The sequence below is a fragment of the Sabethes cyaneus genome, chromosome 3 (assembly GCF_943734655.1).
Source record: "Sabethes cyaneus chromosome 3, idSabCyanKW18_F2, whole genome shotgun sequence".
Lineage (NCBI taxonomy): Eukaryota > Metazoa > Arthropoda > Insecta > Diptera > Culicidae > Sabethes > Sabethes cyaneus.
The window spans coordinates 189,497,446-189,525,378 of NC_071355.1; the positions used below are offsets into that span (position 1 = coordinate 189,497,446).

General features: G+C 36.8%; 2 protein-coding genes across 2 annotated transcripts in view; one reads left to right on the plus strand and one right to left on the minus strand.

The window, feature by feature from the left end:
• Positions 1-26,358, plus strand: LOC128740508 (uncharacterized). Its single transcript, XM_053836052.1, has 5 exons — positions 1-418; positions 815-969; positions 25,526-25,678; positions 25,736-25,919; positions 25,985-26,358. The coding sequence occupies exons 1-5, from the start codon at positions 1-3 to the stop codon at positions 26,356-26,358; spliced, it is 1,284 nt and encodes a 427-aa protein (XP_053692027.1).
• Positions 1-27,933, minus strand: part of LOC128744370 (phosphopentomutase) — a 100,470-nt gene that overhangs the window by 49,135 nt on the left and 23,402 nt on the right. The window contains exon 2 of the mRNA XM_053841335.1: positions 19,682-19,719. The gene's annotated coding sequence lies outside the window, so the exon portion shown is untranslated. The remainder of the gene's footprint in view (positions 1-19,681; positions 19,720-27,933) is intronic.

Consider the following 27,933-nt stretch of genomic DNA (forward strand, 5'->3'; position numbering starts at 1 on the left):
ATGGATCTCACTCCAAAACGGGACTCGATAATAGTATTCACAAATCGTAACAATTCCTTCAGCCAGTCCAATCTTACCTGGAGAAAAAGGATACTTCATTTCAGTGACACGCTGCTTTCGCTGTTCGTTATTAGCCCCCTTGTGGTAACACATTGGCGCGGTACTTGGAGTTATATGGACCTAAATGCGGAGTACTTTCCTCCTTGGTACTGCTTGCTGCTGGGATCAATTCTACACACTACCTTTGCGTTACTGCGTGAACCGCTACAGGCGGAGTTTTCGGGACCAAGTGATGGAGAAAAGTGTTGGCGAAAAACTGTGCGCAGATTTGTTTTTGCAAGAATGTACACATACGTGTTTAGTCTGAGCTGCATAATGCACTGGCGAGGTGGCTGGGAAGTTATGAGAATGTATCTAGGTTAGTAGTGTAAAAGTGTATTCCGGTGCAAACCCGCGGATCTCCAAGCTTGGCAAAATTTAAAGAACTAAAAACCTAATAAGTGTGCTGTCCATTATCTAATTATTCAGCTCATTCTTATTCTCTTATCCTGCTCTAAGGATTTCATTACTTTCTTCTACCTTTTCCTTCGCTAACACTTCAAAAAATATTCAAAAAACCAAAATACATCCAATATGTTACAAACTTCCTTCGTCCGGCATGCGAAATCGGAAACCGCGATGAAGTAAAACAAGTTAATCGTTGCATTAAAATGCAATTTATCACTCAAATGGTGCGGGAAATTAATTCCATCGCGCGATTGCCACCACGTGCAAAACCTACATGAATTTTCCATTCTATTTTTGTACGTTGCAGATTTAGAGTTATGGCCAGCGTTGGCAGTGTCAGGAATCTGTTTCGTTCCTCTAATGCTGATGAAATCGATTCGTAATCTGCTGGCTCCACCGTTTCTCATAATGACCGACTACAAGGAGTTTGTGTTCAACTTTCCAACGCGATTTCGAACCAAGGTAAGTCAAATTGCATGATATATCCATCTATGTATTTGTAACGCCCTAGAATGCAAATGAATTTGTAATTTAATAACTCTACTTGAACAGTACCCAATTACTTACTGATTTGACACAGAATTTGCAAACTGCTTTTTTATCTTTTTTAATCATCTGATATCCAGAAGCACAGCCCAAATACTCTAGCAAAACATTCAAAAATAGACAAACTTTGCCGGTCGCCGGTCGCAACCAAACAGGTGTGAACAAGAGTTCATTCCCACAATTGCCAAATTCGGTCCCCTTGAGTACATAGAAATGAAAGACCAAATATCAAGACAAGATTTACACACGATTTATCTTTTGCTACTGTATACGATGTTATAAAAACTGCCGACGCCTTAGATAGCCACATCCTGCCATAAACATTTTGAACGGGCAGACAACGAGATTATGTTTCTGAACGGTAATTCATCTTCTAGATATACAATTTTTTTACGATGATACCGTTAAGTTTAGCGAAATGAGGCAAAAATCAGTGCAAAAATTTGTTTGTGAAACAGCCTTTATAGAAGGTAGATATAGTTATGAGTTTCCACGTTAAATCAAATATTAGAATATATTGCCTTTATATCATTTTACCTGTCTAAAACTCAATTATATCGAAGTACGAAGCCTCCCCATTGCATTTCAAGAAGTGTTGAAGAAATTGAACTATTGAATACAATATTTGTGATTGATTTACAGTTCATATAACAAACGACAAATTTTCGAAGCGTTTTTCGACTATTATAAGCTTAATTTAGGATCAGTTTTCTTAAAAACGGGGTTTCTCAGTTTCTAAACCTCAAATCCCAAATCATCCGCCGAAGCGTTTTTGGGTGACTCTAAACATCGGTGATTTGGATTAGTATGGGTTTTCGACGATTTGAGAACTAATTTTAAATCACTTTTTCTTCTAGTCGCCTGTCATTAGGATCTTTACACTAGCACCGTAATTGTCTTAAAGACATTAATACCCAAGACTATTTTCTCTTCGAGCCATTTCTGATTTTAAGAAGTGTTTTAGGAATTTTAGGATTAAATTGGAGTTATTGTTTAGTTTTTTCTGTTGGTTAAAAGCTATATGCTTAAAACATTGTAAATTTATAATGTGATAACTTTCGTTTTTGTCCTTTTCCGATCAGTAAAGGTTTGTTATGAGTTTTATTTCGATCTATTTTTGCCCTTTCAAGCCATGATACTAATGATGGATCTTTGAAATCTTAGCGGTCATCAGTCTTATTAGTGGGATCAAGCGAGCCCGCATCATCTGCTGCAGTGCGTAAAGCGTGAAGGTGCCTTCAGCGGCGAGAGTTTTGGAACTTTGTTAATTCGAAGAGAAAATACTCCTCAGTTCCTTCTGAAGTCTACTTTCCTGATACTGAGCTACTCAGAGAATCCCATACATGTGGCCAAACACTGCATTCTTAACACCTGTTCTTGCTAGTGACCTTGCTAGTGATCCCAATCCAATTAGACATGTGTCGACTTAGATATCTTTGATATCACTCTTGATGTGATTCACATTGATGGCAAAAAAATTGAAACTATTTGAATAGAATAATACTGGACCCGTTCTTTACCGATACACTGAACTTTAGCAGCACCTCTCTGTTGTAATTTTAACAAAACTTTTGGGCAAGGAAACTTTCCAAAGATTTGGAAGCACTCTTTCAAGTACCCGCTCTTCAAGACTGAGGATCGTTAAAGTATCAAAAACTTACTTGGTATTACTAGTTTGTCTGCTGCATCAAAATTATTTGAAATACTCGTGGGGTCGTAGCACTAGACACTAGATTTCATCTGACCAACATGTATTCATGATTGGCCGCTCTGCGACAAAGTAGTTTCTAAACATCACGTTTAATTATATGCTGCCTTCGATAACATCAATTGTCACATACTGCTTGATAGAAGCCAGCGACTGTGGTTGTTTGTCACATGACTACACTCCAATTTGTGCGAGAGAGTCATGCAACTTGGCTCGAATATATTGCTCCCACTCACAAATAAATCTAGTGTATCGCAGAGTAGTAACTTGAGATCACGATTTGGATTTATTTATTTCATTTTTTAATGATGCTGCCTTTGCTCTTGGAAGTGGTTATAAACTATTTTATAATCATGATTTAAAATTAAGGATAATCATCGTCTTCAAACTAGTGCTGCGAGCCCCGCACTCGTGTCGCCTGGTTTTCTCACACGCACGTTCTTGTTCTAACGAATAACCTTACTTGAGCAATCTGCTTTGGACTCCATTTCTTAGTTTGCCACGCACTGTGACGAATTTTTACGAGTGTGTATTTGACTATCAGCCACGGTCGTCGCTCTCGCTCGACACTGGAACCCAGCAGTTGATGAAAACCTGTATCCGTACATTCTAGTATGCCGCTCGTGCGCTGTTGGCACTGGCTTACTTCGTGAACGGGCTATGCAGAAAGACACTACGAGGCTGTGCGCTCGTGAGTGTGTAGATAACAGCACCAGCGGTTGTTTGTAGTACGCATTCGTCAGTGGAGTAAGCGTTGGATGCTATGCTTGTCACACTCGCTCACGTAAGAGTGAACAGGTACAGAAAAGATTGTACAGCTTTATTTTTTGGCAAAACTGCAAAGTTTTAGGTTTTGATAAGGACGAAAAATAGCGAACAAGAACTTACGGATGGAATTTCCATCCCGGAAATTTAGCTTTCATCAATGACGCGTTATTCGGCGATTTCTAACCGTTATTTGAGATAATTTTTTAGCTTTTAACAAACACAAAAAACTAAACAATAACCCCAATTCAATCCTAAAATTAATAACTCCCAATTTCCGGTCGAGTGCGTTATCCAATTACACCACCAGCAAGCATTGCACAGTTTGTCTTCAGGGAGTTTGATAACCAGTTTGTTTTTTTTTTTGCACTCTCTATTTGTTTGTTCATCATGCATTTACATGTTAACATATTTATTATGTGAACATTTATTGCTGAATTTAATCTCAATTTGGGACTATTTTTTATTAAGTTTTTCCTAGTCTGTGGAAGCGGTTTCGATGTTTTGATGATTTTTTTTTTTTTTTTGTTTATAGGAGACGAGACCACTGCGACCAGTTTTTAGATCTATTGTGGTATGCTCCATCCTTAATCTATGTGCATTGCGGCGAACCAACCACTGGTTGAAAGCACCAATAAAAAAAAGTTAATAAACAATCTATGTGCACTGTTTGACATACCTCCAGTAATTCGAGTGGTTGTCAGTACTCAGTATGCACAATTGTCCCAATTAAGCACAGCACTTCTCATGAAGTTAATTACCTTGTTGGGACTTTCAGTCCAAATATTTAAAGGCTTTAATATTCCTTTATCGAGGACTCTTAATCTGTGTTGCATTAACGCACCACACTCTCACGGTAGATGTACTGATGTTTCAGTGTCGTATCCGCAGAAGCGACATGTATTTTCACTAAGGAGGCCCATCTTCGTGAGATGGTATTTACTCAGGCAGTGCCCTGCAACCAATCCTGTCATTATGCTTATTTCCTTTTTATTTGAGCTAAAGCAGCTCCAGGCTTTTCTTACCACTAGTTATAACCAACAGGTTTTTCTTACCACTAGGTATAATAAAGATAATTGACTACCGCAGTCCAGTTGCGGCAAGCTAATTTTCCTTTACAGTATTGTTTTACCACTTTTTAAACTCCATTTTCAGGGCACCTGGTGAGACCCCGCAAAATGGTTTTGGACCAATAAAGTTAGATTTCTCGTTTCCCTCTACTCCGCAGTATCCTGAAACCCAAATTTATTTGGTTCATTTCAGCCAACTGTCGAAGAAAACGGACACATTCCCATACTAGTTTGGAACAACATGCGGGTGAACTTACCCAGGTAACCAATAAGCATTAGTATAAGTAGTAAATCAATCGTTAATTAGCATCCCTGGCATTTTATACTGCAGGTTGCTGTTTATCAGCCTTTTGACTGCATAACTGTTGTAAATTGGCATCCACAAGACCACAATTCTATTTAAATTCTTCTTGTCGGTAACTAGCTGCAAATAAGCATTGTCAGCACTATAAGAGGGCTAGAAGTAAAGTAGCCGCATATTTTGCCAAAATAGCATTAAAGTAGCATTTAAAGCAACTTAAATGCCCTTTGGCTTGCATTTAAATTGCATTGAAAATGCAAATTGGTTACCTGGGTAGAACGTTCAGTGCTGCAGATCAGATCTGAGAAAATGCAGATATTTGCATACCTATATTTTCTAAGCAGACAGATGCATGAGCATTCTAAAATCGCATATATTTCCGCTAGGAACACTGTCGGCCAGTAACCCATAGCTATTGACCTGTTTATTCCTTGTCCAGTAATACCGGCTCCAGTACAATGGTCCATTTTTGAGCCGTCGGTATAGAAAATTACTGAGCCTGGACGCACAGACGGGCCTCCGTGCCGGGCCAAGTTAAGCGTTCAGGCAAGATAATTTCATAGGGAATTTCAAAGTTTGGCGTCATTTTCTTCCAATCTTCTATTATTTCATTTATATGAACTTCCTTCAAGATCGAAAGATGTCCTGTAAACTTTCCCTTCAGCAAGGATTTGTAGCGGTTCAATAGCAAACGCAATGCAGTTTTCTTTGCTTCTAACTGTATCACTTCATGGAGAGGAAGGAGGTGTAGCATTGCCTCCAAAGCTTTCAATGGTGTGCTTCGCATGGCTGCTGTTATTGATCCACACGCAAGTCTTTGAAACTTGTTTAACTCTTTTGGGTTGATGTCTCTCTTGTTTTAGGCCACCAAATAAGCGAGGCATAAGTTATCCTCGGCTTCACTATTGTTAGGTAAACCCAGTGGACCATATTAGGTCTAGCTTTTTGATGATAGCTACCAACGAATTCTTACAAGAAAAATTTTTTCAACCATTTTGGTTATAATCTAAATTAATTATAGCTACAACTGTGACGCTGTAATTTTGTCTCAATGTTCCTCAATAACCGTGAAGAGTGACACAACGAGTAATGCATATTAAGATAGATTTTTAAATTAAATTTAAATCATTATTTTTAGTTGCCGCAGCGATGACGGCAACAGACTGCGTGTTTCAACCACACTGACAGACTAAATAATAGTCTATCTTTTCGGCTGCAGAAACAAAGAGCAGTCATACAAAAATAATATCGTCGCCGGGAAGTGTGTGGAATGATATAATTGGGGGAATAGAATAAAACTAGGTATTAGACTACCTAACCTAAGGGTGCGGCAGTAGTTTAGTCAGTAAAACATTCGGCCGGCAATCGAAAGAGCGTGGATACGAGTCCCACCTGCCATTGAACAACCTAATATATTTTTGGCCGTAATTTTTCTGTTCATCAAATTTTCGTCTTTTTGGGAAGCAAGGAATGTCTGATGCGAGGAATGGTTAATTGAATGAACTGGAAAATTTCGATATAGACCCAAAATATACCGGGTAGTGCAATACGAGGTGGAATTCGCACCCACGGTCTTTCGATTAACGCACAACTGTTTTACTGACTAAACTATCGGCACCCGTTGTATCAGTCGTTCGTCGATCAGTAGTAAATTAAATTCCAGTTCATTCAATTAATCATTCTTCGCATCAAACATTCCTTCCTTCCCAAAAAAAGAGTTTTAAGTTCATGATCGCGTATATGGTCATATACTTGTAAAAACACAATTTATCATACCAGCCACGTATACAACTATTAGCGACCTGAATGCAAGAGAGACGCAATCACTTTACCTATTTTGATCCCCCCTCCTTGATGAGAGCCCTCTTGTTTGCCCGCAACACTGATCACCTCATACCAAGGAATACGTACGTCAAATTTAGTGGAAAACGATCCAGGCGTCCCGGAGTTATGACGAAATGTACTCACGTTTACTTTTACATATTTAGATTTAGTACACAAATAGAAAGTTGAGGCAAACTAATACATAATAAAAACCCAAAAGTCATTTGCAAAATATGGAAACCGAGCTAAGAAAAGTGTCTTATTTTTTTGAATTAACCCGATTCACGGTTCAGAAAGACATGGTCTGCGAAAGGTATTTTTATATTCATTTTTTTGTCAAGTGTTATCCTGTTGAAAGCCAATCCCTATACCTACATAACGATTCTGCTGTTCGAGCTGTGTATCCCCGTCAGTTATAAAGCAATAAATATGATCTGATAAGCAGTTCGTGGCTAGTCGTATTGTAAAGTAATAGTAAAGACAGACGTTTCAAAACACCAAGGGATATAACCAATGTTGATATCCTCGAAAATTAAAACCATCTCCAAAAAAACTAAGCGAATATTATTTTTTGAGACTCAAAATATAAGCAACATAAACAAACAATGTTGTTTTATTAGAAACCAAATTTCGATTTTTGAATTCCTAAGAATAAATTTTCCTTTAGAACAGTTGATTATCATATTGTCTTATCTCGTCTTAAATTCCCTAACCAATTTATATGATGCATGTTTTATGTTTACATATGAGCATATTTTATATTGCTTCAAGTAGGAACTGCGCATCATTGATCTGTTCTCATGAACATCAGTAAAATAATAGCCTTTCGGATTATTCCAAAACACACTACTAAAAAATACACCCGTTCAACTTAATTGATAATCAATGGAAAAATTCCAAAATACTCCAAACAATTTGATAACTAATCCGCTGCTTTAAATAACTACGATTTCGAAACTATCCTTCGAAAACCCAGTTTTCACTATCAGCAATAATTTTCGAAAATGACAAGCTTAAAATCGAGAGGTGTCATTTCAACATTATACACACTATCAGTACGAAAGCTTCTCGAGCGCTCAACCGGTTGAGCGGATTGCGTACTAAACTAAGCTCGGCCACTTGCACCGAATTAGTTTTGCGGATTATGAATTGGCTGTGACAATCAGCTAACATAGCTTTGATAGCCGTGCTTTGTGTTGCGTGCAAATCTTTCTACCTATGGACATGGAGACGCTCTGTCATCCGCTGAACGTGTACACAACTGCACTAGCATTGTGGCGTCCAGGCAATGATCCCCGGAATCATATAAACGCTACTCGAACGCTCTTCGCTGGCAGTCTCCAATGATAGTGCTGTGTACTTTTTGTTCCACACTTGAAGCTCAACCTTTCTCGCTCTCTCAGGGCTCAGTATGGCCATTTGCTGATTAGAATAATTCCAATGATAACAGTTTCTTTCTGATCTACGACTGATTCGGATCATCCTCTCATCTCCGATCGCGGCCAATTTCGAGGGCTTTCGGCAGTCGGTTCATGAACAACGACGCGAGCGTTGAATAGAAGAAAAAAATATACACCGTTCGATGAACGTAAGCAGTTCCTTGATTCGAAATTTACGGACGATCGAAAAATGTGTAGAAATAGCGTATAGAATTTGCTGCAGTGTTGTTGCGCACAAACTAGGCCGCGAGAGTGATCCGAAAACAAAGTTCTAAAATCTGCCTGCTGGCTTCTGCTGACATAGTGCTACGGCAGCCCCCGAATAACACTTGCTAAACTTAGTTTTGAACCGATTATCAATCATCCAATGTCAAGAGATTTACAGCAATCGTCGCTCCATGAAAGTGAGATTTTGCAGGCTGATAAAAGTGGTCGGTGGTTAAAACGAATTATGATTTTTGGTCCGTTTATTTGTATTACTCAGGTTGTTGGTGGTGTGACAATTGCAGAAAATCTAATTGTAACGGTGTGACGACTCACCAAGGTTTCAATTTTTCGTTTGTGTGGTGGTAAGGGGTTTTCACACTACTCCGATCGTACCGATTTGTGTCTGTGCGGAAGCGATTCCCGATGTGCGTCAGAGCATAGTTTTACATTGTGTTGATGACAGTGACATTAGAGTTCCAAGAAATTCCTATGGCCAAAATTCTTCGCTAAAGCTGTTGATTTTGTTACACTCAGGACGACTAAGATTTCTTGGAAGAATCAGGGCAGATTAGGATGCTGGTTAAAAGCGGTTGATCAGATTGGGTGAAGAAGCAATTCCGAAACAAAAACAAGGAATGCCGAACATTTACGAGTTTATTTTTGAAGCAAAGTATTTACCTACAACGGTAACATTTTAATTTCTTCCAAATCTTCGACAAACTCATGAATGTTATTGGTAAACTTAGCTTTTGATCATTTTCGTATGACAGATTTTTAGTTTTACTGGCACTACTCAAGAAGAAAAATAATTCCATTTGTAAATTTTTTGCCGCTCAAGATGGGAAGTTGTTCATAATCATAACTGTTTACTTTCATTTACCATATTTATATGAATAACGATTAACCACGGCGTTTTACCGGTCATTAGTTTTACGGCTATAACTCAGGAGCAACAACAAACGTTATAGAAAAATGTTTATCACCAAAAAGTTAGAAATCGATAAACAAGAAAACAAGAAATAGCTTTTTTGGAAAAAAATTTCACATTTTTTCTGATTTTCTGAGAAAAATTACTGACATGTTCATACCAAAAGGTTTGTTCTACGACGCATGGTTCATGAGATATGAATTTTTAATTATTATTACAAATGTTTAATTCAATCAAGATCCAAGAAATATTTTGAAAATTATCCATGATTTAAAAATTTATTCCAACTTCTTTGGAGTTTCTACTACAAATGTTTGCGAAAAACATTTTGCAGACGATATTTTCCTAGATGACTAATAAAATTTGAATTACATTGTCCATGTATTGGTTTGTTCTGCGCCGCTTGGCCAAAGGGTTATGAATTTGTAAAATAAGTGATGTCCGACGGGTCCCATAAATTCAAGAAATTTTGCCACGGTATAGCTGATGGACGAAAATAAGTGTCCATGTATGTTAGTCATAGTAAGATTGGTATTTAAATTTCCCATAAGCCGCTAGCTAGCACCATTATTAACTAGCTTCAACCGTCTACACTAGGGCCAATGATTCAAAAACCACCGATAACAGCTATTCGTTGTTATTCAACAGAAACTTTCGTTAACATGCAACAATTCTGTTGTCGGCTTATCGCAGCAGAATGCTCTAATTAGTATGCTTTTACTTCAGTTCTCATATGCCCGTATTAAAACTCCCGGTATCTTAATCTCGCTAAAACTACCAGAGATAGGTACTTGTAAATCCCCAACGATCGAGCTCTGCTGCTTGGCAATACCCAATCCAATGCAAGCATGATGATCATAAGTCAACTGATAAGTTATAAGAGTCAGCAACAGTATCAGATAACAGAGTAAAAATGTGCTTCCTCACTTATCGCTTTTAAAATTTTCCTTCAGCAGAAAGCTTGACACTTGTAAACCTAAACGGGCACACTCACAGATAGCGTCGATCAAAGCTTATTTACACCGATGCAAAAAATGCACACTGCAATTATCAATCCGATGATGTAGAAAAGTATCTATATGAAGCTCATTATTTTATGAGTTCAATGTAATCTGAATTCCAACACCTCCATTTTGTTGTTCAAACTTACCGGAAGTGAAACAAAATTAAATCAAGACACGAGTACATCCTTAACCGTCGAGATGAAAAACAAACACTCGATTGTGGTAAACCGCAAGATCACGCAGGTAAACTCTGTATTGATTGGAATCAAACATTTTTCAGTTCTCCAGCACACTGAGCAACGCGACACGCTGCGCTGAGCTGTCTGGAAATCAGACTGACTGCCAGCTAATTTCATTGTCCTGCAAGATTTATTTTTAAATTTCTCTTTTGACGTCCCGTTATCGCATCTTGTTTTGGTTGACGTGTCTGTCAGTTTTTTGGCGATACATACCTACCCACTCAATCTGAACAAAACAATTCACGTACGGCTGGCGTGAAGTGCCGTGCCGGCGCCCATAAAGATCCGCCTTCTTCTCAATCGGTTTTTCTAAGATACGATTCATTGTGCTGGTTCAAACATGATGGATTGTGCCTCTGCATTCTGCTCAAATATGTCCTGTTAGCACAGAGAACAGACACTGAAGCAGTTGGTTCCGAGGTGGATTGAACTTGTGTCAAGTTTGTAAAAATTAAAATCGTGTCGTGAAGAAATTCCCTTACTTTTGTTCTGCAGACTCAAATTGTACTAAAACTTGCACCAATCAATTTTGATTCATCTCATTCTGTTCTGATTTTAAGTTTTGGAATCATTAAATCTAGAAATTGAAGTTTAAGTTTACAATTAGGCTGAAAAATCATAGTGCGATGGCGCTAGTGTGTTAGGAAATTTGCAAAGGTTATAACTTTAACTTTTAGTCTGGAATTGCAGGCTAGTTGGTTCTTAGCTGTAAGTCCGCATTATCTGTGCTGTTATTATCGGACTTATACATAACAGCATTTCGTGCTCGTCTGTGAGTCAGTATGTGAAAAAATTTTAACACGAGAAAATATACAGGGAAAGTAATACGATCACATGTAAAGCAATCCAGCTGGTTATAAATTTGCCAAAAAAATACTATGCTTGAAACAAGGTGGCTAAAACCCGCAACATGACAGAGCAAAACACTAAGCCAATTTTGATGCCCTAATTTAGAACAAAACTGTACAAAGTTTTTACAGCCAGATTGACAACCAAGCGTATGGCCAAACCATGTACCTACAGGGTGATAAAGGTTACTTGTCAGTAAAATAAACACCGGAAACAATCCAAACAAGAATTCAAACAATAACAGGCTTTTATTTTTTCGCAAAGGTTACATCCTAATATTGAAAACTTACAACTTCTACAACTTAAAACTTACAATTGAAACAATCTCTCTCTTTTTTTTCACTCTTCGAAAACTTTTATGAAATAACGGGTGACAACTAAAATTTTGGAATTTTTTTCTCAAGCTGTTAAAAAAAGTCAAAGATACATGAAGAAGATCTGATTTACCGAAATTAAAGATACATTATCCATTGTTTAAAAAACTTAGTGTACATTTGAAAACGGTCCGCAATCGGCTGTTCGGCGAAGCTTCCGTTTGATGTCCGAACAGGAACGTTGTATGGCCGGTCATGTCAACTTTGCGAATGCATCTCTTGATTCTACCAATCAACTGTTTGCAATTCGTGGCTCTCCAGATATTTTTGTATACTAAGGAACTCAAAATCCCAAAGAAATCTTTGATTGGGCGCACTGAGACAGATTTGTCGGGTCGTAATTTTTGGGAAAAAATGGGATCGAATGGGTATTCCGGAATGTTTGTGTTTTTTGGCGTAATACGATGATGTTCTATCCGGCCAAAACACGTATTGTCAATCTGCATGATGTTTTTGTAGAAACAGGATCAAAATTTTCTTCAAACATTCGTTTGGCACATCTTAATTGATAGCCAAACCAGAGGGCTTGTCTATGAAGGCACGTGAAAGAGAACGATGTCCTTCTGCGTCCATAATTTTGGCTAGCCTTCCACTACCTTGCTTGCGAATAGTTGCTGGGCATCTTAGGATATGGTAAACAGTCGAAGCCGCAACATATTCGCCTTTTAAATGTTGTACAGTATACTTTTTGCCGATATTTCTGTGGCAGTTCGTAGAAGTGTACAACGCACTCCCGAAATGCTTCTTGTTTCGACGTCATTTTAAGCAAAACAAGGCAAGCATAAACAAAACAAAAAATATTCACAAAAAGAGGAAAGACAGAGCCAACACATACATACTCTCATTTCTCTCTGAGCTCGTTTCTTGTTGAATATAGAGACCTCAAAAAAATTCCAAAATTTTAGTTGTTACCCGTTACGTCACAACTGGCACGCACGCTCATTTGAATGATTTCAAAATATGATCTTTTATGCTTCCAATGTTACACAGTAGGTATTCCCATACAAAGTAATCCAAGGGATAACGATCCGGCGCTGAGACAGACCTTTGGTGTTACGAAATGGGGTAAATTCTGACGACACCACTCTACTATTACTTTTGATTGATGAAAAGGAATCCTGTAAAAATTTTCATCTGAGATTGATTTCGTAACATAAGTTATCGTATAATTCGTAAAAACATAATCTATGTACTAGTTGGTGTTGATTTTTACCCCCTCTTCGATGAACAGTAAGAGAAACTTGACGTACCATGAAATTATCTTTGTAAATATCAGTAACCTTTAAAGCATTTATACGAACATTTCATTGATCGTGAATATTTTGTTAAAAAAAACATTTTTCCATCGGAAAAATATATTTCACCGCGGACGTACCGTGGCCGTCGTAGCCTGAGACGAGATGTGACAACCAGCTTCATTTCACAAGTTGCCAAGTTACCAAAAGTTATGAATATGTTGTTCTTGATTCTTGAGCGCCTTTTTTGTGATTTTTCATATGTGCAAGGTCGTCCAACGTCCAATGGTCACGTCTATAATCACTATAACTTGCGTTAATTGCACGTTCTTTAGTTGCACCGTCTTTTAGTTGCACGTTCGCTAACTGCATGATAGTGCAACTAAAAAGTAGTTATCTGTCAAACTACACTAAACTACTAAAAAACGAAATTCGCTACTTGCATCGCCTCATTCGTGCAATTATTGAACGAGTGCTGCACTATGAATCTCAAATCATGTATGATGATATTCCTGATCGATGAATAACACACATTCAAATATCCATTAGTCATTGATTACCCGGGTTCGGCAGGATTTCGGCGAATTCAATTCTTAACGTATCATGTTACTGTGATCCACGCGGGCAAAAGCTGGAACCTCACCCTAACATCTTTTGCTTTAATTTTAGTAATATAGTATCTTCGAAACAAACAATAAATACAATTTCAAGGTGCACTATAGAGGGTTTCAGTACTAGCTCCTTAAAACAGGAGCTATAACTTTTTTTTTTTTAAAAATAATTATAAAACTAGAGAGGCCCACACTAAAGAAGGTTCTCAAGTATATTTTCAAAAATCCTTTTAAAACATGTAAATTTTATTGTATTAGCAATTTCCAAGAGTCGCTAAAAAATTTTAAACTAAACTATAATAAATGATTGTGAGGAATGTGCTACTCGAGCCAAAGATGCTGATACCTGAAACTATAATAAAACCACCACAAGTATTGATGGTTTCATGGTTCTTGTCTTAAAGAAGACTTGGAAGAAATTTTCTGAACCGGCTTATATTAAATTGACTAAGCGCTATAAGAGAAAAAAGTATCCACAGATCGACCAATTTTTCAATGGTCGTATCTGAATACAACATAAAGAGCTAAAAAAAACTAATATTTCTTGAAACAAAGAAGATTTTTCCAACAGTGCGGTAAGTTTACCTATACTTATTATATTCTTGAAGAAAACAAGTTGCGCTTGAGTTTTTTCGAGACCTCTATAACAAGAAGACTGGCAGCTCTGCCAATATTCGGGAGACACTGATGGTAGCTCGCTCTACCAACCAAGGTAATCCCTGGATGCATCTGCATGAGTGAGTACTTGTATTCATACAGCCATGCCAACATAGCCGAACAAACACCAATATAGAATTTTGTAGAGCTTACTAACACTTTTGCAAAATTTACCACCTTCGCTAAAAGAAGCGCCGCTGATAGTGACGCTCGACGTTTATACGAAAAAATAGAAGTTACCGTTCTGATTCAAACTTAGAACAGTCTCAAACTTCGAACACTTCAGAATAAAATGCTCGTTAGTATCGCTAATATGGCAAAATATTATGCTTATTGTGTTCGTTAGAATGTCCTCTATCCGGTGAGGTATGACATTGAACTGTAGGACTTCTTGTAAGAAATCTGCAGGCGCTGGAAAAAAGTGAGAACTCAGATTTTAACTTCGTTCGCATACTCTTAGCGTTTCGTGCAAAAGTAGTTGTTTTTTCGTTTGCATTATTTTACCAATTTTAGAACATTTACCTTCCCACTTCGCGATTATTTGGTAAGTGCAAGATATATATGTACTAAAGCCTAGTTAAAATACAATATTTCATGCATTATTTCAAAGATATTAGATAAATAAAAAGTGTTCGAAGTTTGAATCACGTTTTGAGGTGTGATTCAAACTTCGAACACCCACGAATAATATCCGGTTTTCCGGATTTTCCTTCGGGAAGAAGAATTATCTGCATTGTAAAGCTGTACAAAGTTAACTTGCTTTAGATGTGGTACATAGAGTTTGAAAATATTAGCAATTGACTACAGAAGTACGGATTGAAACTAATTATTGTGTGAAAATTTTAAATCATACTGTTAGGTGGATTTAAAAAGACAGTGTTTAGAAAAAGGGTGAAATTTCACTTATTTAAGTTGAATGACACTAAAAACATTAATAATTTTCAAAGTAATACAAGTGTTCGATGCCTGAGACTGAAATATTCGAGCTTTGAATGTCGACCATGAAAGTGTTCAAAGTTTGAATCAAAACCGAACAGCAGTTTTTTAGTGTTTTTCAATGTAAATTAACATTTTATCCTCATTTTTAAAATCTTAACACGAAAATAAATAAATTTTCATGCTATTAAACCATTTATGGGAGTATAAAAAAGATGTTTACGAACGTTTTTCTTTGAAGAAAATTTCGGCATAGCTTAAGTGTTCGAAATTTGAATCAGAACGGTATATGAAAAGATAATCAATGCGGAACACTTTCCGAGACGCTTGATCATCCAGCACAGGTCATCCAATTCCAGGACTGTCCAGCAAAATCCGCTAAGTCTGGTCAAGCTACTTATCACGTTTTTAAGTGATTAAAATGGGTCATAAACACAGCAATAAAACACGAATTGTTGCTTAAATAGGAACCACCCAAATACGACCTTCAACATCCGGTTTTAACCCACCTCTGAAGCATGGTGTTAACTCATATGATGTTATATTTACATCCTCATAATTAAGGAGTATATTTACGCTTAGATAAGGGCTAATCATAAATTACGTCACGTATGAAGGGAACACACCTACGTATAAATAAATGGGACAGTTAGCGACAGTAGGACTGATGGCAAATTAAAACATGCTCACACAATTTTTACAGACTAAAATACAAGAAGGGATTTTTCGCTGTACAGCATAATACAAGTGGAATGACTCAAGAAAATGATATTTTGTAGCAAAAATTCCAGTTACTTAATTTGGTAGAAATTCTACGGAGTCTTGTAGAAGAATATTTCTAGAAACAAGCTAGGTTTAATGACAATGGTTTGATGTAACATTTTCAGGAACTTTCAACTTTTAAAGATGAACATAACTCAGCTTCTTAGAGTGTTTCCAAAATTGAAATTGTTACTGGAATAATTTGAGGTTTCACAAAATGGCTAACCGACGGTATAAAATGTCATATCTAGTAGCAAATTTATTTAGAAGCAACTGAACAGAAAATTACATTAATTTCTCAGCTGAATGAACTTGTTTCAACAGTTCTTCATAAATAGAGAAGTTTGTGAAAAACTCTTCAAAATTTTAAGAAAATTTCTGTCTTAGCGGAAGCATTTTTCAACATTCAACTGGCACGATAACAAAATTAATCAATGTGGGACACATTCCAGAACACTCGGTCATCCGGAACTAGTCATCCAAATCCAGAACTGTCACGCAAAATCCGGGACGTCTGGTCAGGCTACTTATAAAGTGTCTGGTAATTAAAATTAATCATAAACACAGCAATAAAACTCGAAGTTTTACTTAGAAAGTACCCAAATACGACCGTCAAAATCCGGTTTTAGCCAACCTCTGAGGAATGGTGTTAACTCATAGGATGTTATATTTACATCCTCATAATTAAGAAATATGTTTACGCTTAGATAAGGGCTATTCATAAATTACGTCACATGTGATTACTCCCTTCACAGATATAAATAAATGGGACAGTTGGCGACAGTGGGACTGATGGCAAATTAAAACATGTCAACAAAATTTTTATAATAGAGGACGATAATAGAGGAATAGATTTTTCACTGTACAACGTAATAGAATAGGATGACTCAAAACAAAATGATATTTTACAGTAAAAATTCTCGTTGGTTTATTTCATGAAAATTCTACGAAATCTTCAGGCCTACAGAGCCTATGGGATATTTCCAAAAATAACCTAGCTGAGGCAATAAACAGCAATGATTTCATGTAACATGTCATACAACCATTCAAATTTTATAAATGTACATAACTCAGCTTCACACTCTAGGTGTTTCTAAAATTGAAATTAATACTTCAATAATATGAAGTTCCACAAAATGGCTAACGGAAAGTGTAAAATGTAATATGTTTATCAAATCCGGGAAATTCGGTTCCAAAATTTGATTTATTTTTTTCTCGTTATTTATCATCAAAATGTCACTGTACCGGATACCAGGTAATCATGTTTCCTTGTGATGTTTTCAAACTCTTTAATTTGCGTTGCAAAATTACTTGCTTTATCCATCGACCACTCCCACATAACACAATGACATCCGATAACGGATCTTCACCGAAATCTTCATCGCGTCGAAGAGAGAGTATATGTTTAAAAATACCTACTTCTTTTCTTCGAAGAAGTTGTATTGATGCCAGTGATAGCACCCCACTTTTCCTGTAGAAGTGACCTCAGACAAATATACGCTTAATATTTTAATTATTGAAATCTCTTATCAACCTGCAAAGTCGCCAAGTAAATTGTTATCTGCTAATAAATAGATACTGCGACCGTCCCTTTCGCTTCAGTCAGCAGATGAGTGCTTCGTGGACCGAAAACTAAAAGTTCGAAACGCGTTGCCTGCAGCAGCATCTCTCGCTGGAACGGGGAGAACTTTCTGTTTTATCGTTCGTTATATGGCGTTTCGCAGAACCATCAAATGCCGTGTGATTGTGTCCAAGTTCTCGTAATAACCGCAAACAGTACAACTAAATCTTGTGACCAGGAAATGAATGTACGTGTGGAACGGTGCTCGTAGTGACGAGCCCGAGATAATATCACTCTCGCTCAAGTATCAATCTGATCACCGTTTAAATTACGCGAAAAGAAAGTGTTTGTAGTGAAATAGTTGCACTTAAGCGGCAAAGGTACGCTTTATATGAAGAATTTATTCACACGGTGTCAGCTTGAACATTATGCGCGGGAGCATAGTCGGAATAGAGGATGGCCTCATCAATGCAAAACACGACAGCTGGCACGGGATTCTGCTGGAGCTGATAGATAATCTGTACGCATCGTTTATAGTGGGGCCACTGGTGGTGGCCTATTGGCGCGGTACCTGGAATCTGATGGCAGATTATATCTACCCGTCGGATTATCCCACAAGCCTAGTGATATCGCTTGCCATTGGCGTTCTTGGCCATTTAATGGCTCACCTCTTCCAAACATCATTGCGACGGTACCTGAACGCCGACCGGCACCGATTACTGTTCTACATCGGTTCACGGCTGTACACGGAAATCTACGGCACTATCTGCGTTAACTCCTGGCGCGGTGGGTGGGAGATGATTAATCTGTACACGACGCACGATGTTTTGTACGTAGTGCTGATAACGCTCGGTTGTGCTCTCCTATTGGCTTTGTTAAAAGGTCTACGCAACGTAACCGGATCACCGTTCGTAGTCGTCAACGATACCCGCCGGGAGTATTTCGATGTTCCCACCTATTTTAAAATATCGGTAAGAATAAATTCCCACAGCTATCATATAATTGCATGGATGAGAGTTAGGTTTTAGATAGAGGTAATTATATCCATTGAAGTTACCTTTAAAAAATATTGAAAACTGGTTTTTAGTACTATAAAATAACATAAAAGTTCATGAAACATAAGCATCTGACGGTATAAAAGCTTTTCTAATGCAACAGCGACAGACAAATTCAAAATTTGATTTTTACATCACATGCATACGTATAATATAATATAAATATAGCATAAAATATATAAAATATAAAAAAAAACAATAATTTGGTGTTCCATATAACCTTGCACGCAAACAAAAACACATCTTCTGAGTCATGAATTTTCCGATTTTTTTACGGAATCGTAAGTGGCCTTATTCTCTCAGTCACCTCACTCATCTCACTTGACTCACGGGCCATGCTCTTACGGTCACCCTCACTTCACTTTAGAATCCCCATTTGATTCCCACACTCACCCAGGTGACTTTCAGAAGCGTACATTATGCTCTCACTTAAAAAATTTAGGTGAAGTGATTCTGAGAATAGGGCCCAAGAAGTCTTCTGCTAGTAACCATTTTGAGAGGGTACTTTTTCGTCCGTCAAAAATTACCGAAAAATTAAAGACCCGTCGGATAATTTTGTGTGAAAGCTGTCAACCCGATAAACCGATTCTCATGCGAATAGACGCTAAGATTCAAAACAAAAAAAAAATTTAACATTATAGATTGGGTACTGAAATCTTTAATTCTTTTATTTTAATTTAAAAAGAATTCAATTGTAAGAACTCGCTAAACAGTTATATTTATTATTTTATTGCGTGTAAAACTTAGTTCTGGTTTTATTATTATACATTGATCACAATCCACATTCATTCACCGCATCACCCAACATAATACAATGCAAACCACAAAAATTAAATAAATCACCAACAAAACTCACGACACTGACCATTCACAGAGAAATAATGACTTTTAAAACACTAATACGACCTGAATATGTAGATTACTGATAGCTGCTTAACTATCGCCTGATAACACAATTAAAAATCACTCATAAGTACACGAATTTTTATTGCTTTTGAACACTGTATTTGGTACTTGAGTAGCCTTGCTATCGGTATTTGTTTTTAATGACAATTTTCAAAATTTAATTTTAAAATTAAACATTGAAGAAATCTTCTACTTACTTAAGTCCTCCAATAAAGAATGATGCAACTAATGAATCCTGCAAAAAAAAACAATCAAATTGAATAAATATTGTAACAACCATTTCGTCAAACAATAAGCAAACTAATAATATTAATAAGTTACAATCCATTTTGAGGTAAAGAAATAAAGAAATATGTAGGCTTTTTAAATGTAAATAACATTTAGCAGAGTCTAACAAACTAAATTTACAATTTTAAATGAAGTAGTATATAATTTTACATACAATGCATATAAATTTGTAACATAAACTGTACTAAAAGCAAAAGCTTTGATTTATTTATCAATTGAGAAGGTACAATCTACTCGGTCTACTCTACAGTCAGACGCAATGCAAACTTAGATTTTTATTAGACCTAGTCAAAAAATCACTTTTTTCCTTATTATGCCAAAATTAGACATATAGGTAAAAGATGTTTACAAATAATAACACTGACTGCTACTAGGGTTGTTACAACTGAATCATATTTGGAAATAAACGATGTTTCCTAAACGTTTTATGGTTCAATTTCACTCAGTTTAAAAAAAATTTATACCCATTTCGCTAGTAGAATTAAATAAAAGTTTCACTAGTAGAATTAAATGGGAATTTTTTCTTTTACTCTAATTCGAGATGCTGCTAAGCCGCTCAAAAATAACTGTTTGATGTACTTGAAAAAAATGTTGTACAACTGGTACAGCACGTTCAAAAATAACACAGGTCTGCAAAAAAAATTTTTTTTTCAGGTGCATAAGATATTTTAGGTGAATTATATGTTTTTTGGGGTGCTGAATCCAAAACTGATTTCCGTTTTTCTCCATCACGTACAGATTTTTTCAAATTATGCTTCTTATATTGAAAAGTCACAAATTAGGGGGGAAATTATTATCGTAGATTCGTCATAAAAAAACCTAAATAAGATCTTTTTTGATTATTTTGGTAAATTTTTACCTAATAAACACAGCAAAAATACTACTGGGCTGAAATATTTTATCTCTACTATTTATTTTAGTCTTCAACACAGGGTTACTGTACTCACGTACGCTCACTTACGCACATTCAACTCCAGTGCCTCACAGAAGCAAAATCTGTAAAAAACATGTATGAAGCATTTGTAGAACTGAATGTAATCTACAATTTTGCTGAATAGAGTAGTGCATTATTTGTTCCATTTATAATAGAAACGGCCTTTAAATATTATCATATAAATAGAACTTTTGATTGCGCTCTGGAAAAAGTTGCAACATTATTACTGCGTAAATACAAAAAATAATGGAATACTCAATTCAGAAAGATTGTAGATTGCATTCAGCTCTACAAATGTTTCATATTTGACTTTTACCGAATTTGCTTCTATAAGGCAATACAGTCGACTGAGCGCAAGTGGGTGTATTTGAGCGCACCAAATCTGCTTTAAAATAATACTCTCCGTAGTTTCTCCATCATATACGGTTTTCTTCCAAAACATGGAAGGATTTAGATTAATAAATACAATTCTGATGTAAAAATTAGTTGTTTAACATAAATTACATCCGGGATATTTCTACTGCTTTATGTCTAAAACCAACTTTCAAGATTATTCAACATGTATTGCATGAAAGCGTGACGTGATGGACAATTTTTATTATTATTTCTGAATTCAGCGGACAAAAATCTACAAGAATCAGTTGAAAAATCCTATGCAGGTTTTTTGATGCAGACCTGTGTAATCATGCGTCCGCTTCTCCACGGAATAAATGGAGACGCACTATTTATTACCATACAATGCGTTTTGTTTTTTGGGCTGTGAACCATTTCGCGAAATTTTTAACTTTTTAGTCCAAATTTGACAGTTTGATATTTATTTATCATCGAGTGGTTGAAATCAGTTCAGAATGCGAACCATTTCATATTTGACAAATTGATAGTTGTTTTGCTCAATGGAAGCATATAAGGTGAGGATGAAGATTTCTGAAATAGCGAATTTGTTTATTTAGACCGGGTTGGAACTGGATGAGTTTTTGGTGTTCATTTACTCCTATTTGATAAATAAAATTCATCTCATTTCAGCCCGGGTGGAATGAACAAATCCGTTATACGGTCCAAAACATCCAAAACATTGCACTATGGGCAAAAACGAACGAAAAACCAGACGCAATTAAGATACGGCCTGCAGGCTGATAAAATATAAGTGATCTTACGTAAAATTTTCCGGAGAATCTCGTGATGCCCATCCCTTTCCTGTTTGCCATCGGGAAGTGCCCCATTTTGCTCATTTTCCCCCATTTTTGACATTTTTTACACTTATTGGACTATACCAAGCTAGACTTCAAGAAAATAATACTTGAAAACCTGATAATTTTGTGTAAAAAAGTTCGCAGAATAGGGTTTACCGCATTTAGTTTAGAGCACATTAATTCTATTGGTTGAGTTCCACTTTGGTAAAATCGGCTTGGTAACGCGAGTTCAACCAAAAAAATTATTGTGCTCTAAACTAAATGAGATAAGCCCTATTCGATACTGCGACCTTCTTTATACGAAATTATAAGGTTTTTAAAATTTGTTTTCGCCAAACCTTGCTTGGTATAGCTCAATAAGTGTAAAAAATGTTAAAAATAGGGGAAAATGTGCAAAATGGGGCACTTCCCGATGGCAAACAGGAAAGGGGTGGGCACCACGAGATTCCCCAGAAAATTTTACATAAGATCACCTATATTTTGTCAGCCTGTAGGACGTATCTTAATTGCGTCTGTTTTTTCGCTCCTTTTTGCCCCATTGGTAAAAAATTCCAAGAAAAAATTAGTGAAACGCATCGAAACTCTCTTTCTCACCTGTGCACATCTCATTGGCTCTCAGAGTAACTATCGAACTGTCAAAAATAACCATACTTCAGAGCAGGATTATTTTCGACAGAAGGTGAAAAATCCATCAAACTGTCAAATTTTGACTAAAAAGTTAAAAATTTCGCGAAATGGTTCACAGTTTTGGAAGCGATGGAAGTGCCATTTGAGGTACAATTACAATGATAATAGGGTAAGTTAGCCTATAGTGAACCCTTTATCTATAATGGACCTCGGGTACAGTTTCGGCGTTCATTAGCTTGTGCATCTTATTTCCGAGGATATATGACATGAAAGATGAAACAGAAAGTACTAAACATACTATACAATTCAGTTGATAAAATGTTAACTGAATTGAATTCTTAATGCTCTCAAATTGACATTTTCAACAAGTTAGGGTCCATTTTATGGTTAACAATGTGAAATTTTGCCATTATTGGACCCTCTTCATGCAAAATACACTAGAATTCCTATAATGGACCCGGTCGCTATCCTATTGTAAACCACAAGGTCCATTAAAGGAAAACGGACATTCCAGTTTGTTTTAAAAAATGTGTAAAATATAGAGATTTGCAACATAAATTGATAGTTTTTAGGGTTAATCGAAAGTTACTCGTATTGCAAGTGCCATTGGTTGCATGTTTAGCGTTACCAGTTTAAAATAATTCGTGGAAGAAAGCTACTCAAGTACTAACTGGTCCACTAATGGTTAATTTAACCTAATAATAAGCTGCATAATTATTGACATACGGACTCACACAATCGCTCACGTTTATTTGAAATAACGCAGATCGCTGATAAACACAGCGCCTCCATCAAATTCCAAGCAAAAGAGGGTGCATGGTTATTAATAATGTTGAGAGCTCGTAAATTTTCATGCCTGAACAGCGACTTGAAACTTTGTTCAATTGTGTGAATTCTTATTTTACTTCTCAGTTAGTCACAAGATGCTGGTCTAAAAAATCGTGTAGAATAGCATAAATTGCGGAATTCGTGTAAAGAACGTCAATTTGCGTAAAAATAGAGGAAGGAGAACGAAAGCATGTGGACAGAGATAGCGAGAGAGCGGACAGAGAGAGAAAATCTAAATCAGCTTAATTTGCACGAAAGACCATTAAATAATAATAGTTGCGAGTGGGATATCATTCTCAGAGCGAACGAGTAAGAAAAAAGTAAATAAGTCAGAACAGACAAGTGAACGAGAGAGAAAAATAAATGTGTGCGATAATGCTTGAGTGAGAATAACACTGTTTTAAAAACTGAGATAGGCTCCGTAGCAGCAAAACAAAGCTTAATAAATAAGCACTCGGCAGTTGGAATTTTGTAAAAAAATAATTTATACAAAGTTTCAGCAATCTCAATACCGTGAACGCAGGTAATTCCGATCAGCTCCTAATTCCAAGCACTCAACTAAAGTAGTCGATTTTTAGCCGATTGAATCCAAACCCACAGTTAATGGAAATTCTCATGATCAAAGCTTACCCTTGAACTACGAATTTTAGTTCAATCTTTTAAAAATCGATAAGTTTGCTTGAGTGATCGGAATTAGGAACTGATCGGAAATACCTACGTTCACGTTAGTTTCTTACCATTATATTTATTGCACTATTTTGAATGCGTGTAGGGCGCTACATCTCTGCATATTAGCGTTGGTAAGAGGAAATGCTTATCAACTTAGGGTCCAACTAGCTCCCCCATCTACTAACAACAATTCTTTTCCCGAAATACTTGTGAAGATGCAGAGGATTCTCTGGTCTTTAGTAGCAACAAGTATTGGACTAACATTCCTTCCCATCCCACCAGGACCCGCATTCGGACGTGGCCGGTGTCGGTATTGATCAGCATGCAGCGACCTGATAAAGTTGCACAATGAGGAATAGCGTGCTGTCCCAAGTATGCTTTTTCCAGCCATCATTTCGCAATTTCATCGGTCCTGGTCAATAACGGAGTAGCAGCACACGGTCGGTATCCTATGCTTATGCTTATTATATTTATTGCACTATTTTGAACCATTAAAAGACTAAACTTTTTAATTTTACCAAATGCGCATTCCACCTCCGGCTTGCTGATTTCATCAGTGTCTAGTCTAGTAGATACTGATGAATCCTGCAGGTCAGACGCAAAATACTCAGGTAACCAATAAGCATTAGTATAAGCAGTAAATCAATCGTTTATTAGCATCCCTGGCGTTTTATACTGCAGGTTGCTGTTTATCAGCCTTTTGACTGCATAACTGTTGTAAATTGGCGTCCACAATTCTATTTAAATCCTTCTTGTCGGTAACTAGCTGCAAATAAGCATTGTCAGCAATTTTTTATAACGGTAGTTTTTACAATCGACGAAGGAAGCGGTAGAACAAAGTAATTAAACAAAAGTGTTTATAGTATCTGAATACGTGAAGTATTATGAAGTACTTATAAAGTATGTAATGACATTGTTTTATGCAATGAAAAACTCTATCACTGTGACTGCGACAAAACGCGTAATTTAAAAGTGCCTGGCAAAACAAAATTCTTTTACCTACTACAGGTGAATGGCAGATGATTACGACAATAAGCTGTTAGTTACACATAGTGACACGACAATTTAGTAACATGATAATTTGATATCGAGTATAGAATATCTCTATTATAAATATTGCATCGAAATAACAACTTTCTTACTATTTCAAAGAAGTTAAGTATTGCTTAACGAGTAATTATTGTAATTTGAATAAACTAGAAAAATAAAATTGACAAGGTGCATCACTTTTATAGTCTGTCAAAATGATTGCTGAGTATAGCCGATATTTTGAAAAGTTTTGGCTAGAAATGGAAAAATAATCCTTCCGATCATCTATTCATCTTTTTCTTTATCTTAATTATTAAATGTAAAACTTTGTGCAACGACAGCATAATTTAAACTAGTCCAAAAATATTAAAAACAACATTACAACATTACATTCATTTGCGACGAAGGAAAACTTGAACACCATAAATGATTGGATAAGAAAATAACAACATCTTCTGTGACTTTCCCATTCACAGGGTTCCAAGGAGCCAGCATTGTACGTACTGGACTGTTTGTTTTCGGTGCTGGTCATCGGATCCCTAGTGGTGTTCGTATGGCGAGGGCTTTGGGTGCTGTTGGATTTGAAGCTCTTTCCGGATGATCGCGGATTGTCTGCCTGGTCCTCGGTGGTAAGTTTTACTATTCGCAATTGGTCGCAGTCATACCGAGAAAACATGTCATTTCAGTTGATAGGTTACGGAGTGACCGGAGTCACTTTCTCTCTGCAACCCCTGATGCGATGGGCATGCGATCGTTTGGAAGGAATTTGGCGCGTCGTCGTTGCCGATTTGTTTCTTTTCTTCAGCTTTATTGGAACAATCAACGTATGGCGCGGAGTTTGGGCATTACTAGATCATTACTTCCTACCAGGTACACCGGCGGTTTATTGTTTTAGTCTAAAGAACATCTCATTCCTAAGACAACGAATCTTGCAGATAATCGGCTTATGAGCGATTGGATCACCCACAGTTTATCGCTGATATTACTGATTCTACTGAATTGTTCCAATTCGGTCTTGGTTCGTGGAGTTTACATCGACGCTGAAGAACCGGCGGGCCAGTGTGTTGTCTTTCCTGTGTATTACGTTCGACTGTTTTTCCAGAGGGAACGTAACAAGAAACAAAGAAGACTGCTGGAAGCGCTTGGACGGGTTGAGTATAACAACGTGACAAGCGTTCTACTGGACAAAAAACCGCTGAAAACCGAACAAAACCACCAATTCAGTCTAAATCTGGAAGCCGTGCCATTAACGATAATAGATAATTCTAAGAACAGCGGTGATCGTGAAACGCATGAAAACAAACCGTGATGACGTTCCTATATGGCTAATTCGGAAAAAAATGTAATTTTTCGTCTAGAATTTACACGTAACGATTTGCGTTTAAGAATGCATATCGACAACAAACGGATAGCTAATTATTATGGGCCACTGGATGGTCAAGAATCTGAAGTCCGCTACGAATTTCTACGATCGGCTACTTCTGAGAATAAGTCTAATAAGTTTATACTGCAAATACCAACAGTAGGATTAGATGTATGATACAGCTACACATAAGTATTATTAACAAATTGGTAAGATCTTTCTACTGAAATGCATCTCTAAAAATGTATATAAATCAAGACATTAGAACATTCCAATAATTTATAAATACGTTTTCGTATGTTTTAGAATAAACGAACGATGATGGTGACCTTTCACTTAAATTGCGATTTTTTCCTTTCACTGTTCAAGTCCTTACAAAATACAAAAACGACAATGTCACTTCGCCAGTAATCAATAAGCATTGCTTTTCAAGTGCAGGTCGATAAGCATTCAAGTCATCACCTTAAATGCTACTTTAAATTTATTTTGGCAAAATATACTTTACTGCTGACAATGGTTATTTGTAGCTGACAAGAAGATTTTTAATAGAAACTTGGATGCCGATTTCAATAATTATTCAGTCAAAAAGCAACGTCCAGTAAAAATGCCTAAATCCCAACAAACGGTTGGTTTACTGCTTATTCTAATGCTTATTGGTTACCTGGATAGCTCTGACGACAACATGTAATTCACACTTATACCTACCTTAGGTTCGGATTATTTTTACGCGAAAAGAAGCAAAAAACAAAAGAAAAACAAGCTTAAGTTTTTTTATGAGCCCTATTATGTAGTCACGCCGAATGTCACTTTTAGGATTATATAAGTCATACGCGACACGATTTACGTGATATTATCACTACGGAATGTTATTAACCGACCAGCTAGCTTTGAGGTACGTTGCTGGTCAAACAAGCCTGACGTCGTATATTCGAAAATGCTGCTAGAGTCAGTAAAATCGCTGCACTAGCCGCGTAATTGTCATGTACCCCAATAACCGGCTGCCAAGTTTGTCGATAAAGAATAATGTTTTGAAGACGGTTACACCTACGACTTTGCTTTGCTTTTAGGCGACACGATTTTGTCAAGTAAATTGACTAAGTCGACTGCTTAAAAGTTAGTGACTCAACTGTCAGCGAATGACGAGTGAGTTTGTTTTGTTTTGGTCGTGTATTGAGCCGCTATGCAATCCGTTCTTTCGGTACTCGATATTCGACAGAAGCTGAGTCGTCAAGCTGACCAACTTGAATTACATAATAAGGCAGCTGTCACAAAACGTTAGAATGAACCGAATTGAAACCACAGATCAATCTTCCTGCACAGTATAATTCCATTTAACTCATGTACTGAATTTGTTCAAATATGGACGTGAGGCATAGGGACGCAGAACCTAGTGCACAAAACAAATAAACGTTAGATATCATAGATATAAGGCATATTGGAGTAATACCTTATTGTCAAAAGGCATAATGAACGAGAAGTCGAGGAGACGTCAGGCCGCATAGACGTGAGATCGGATGGGTA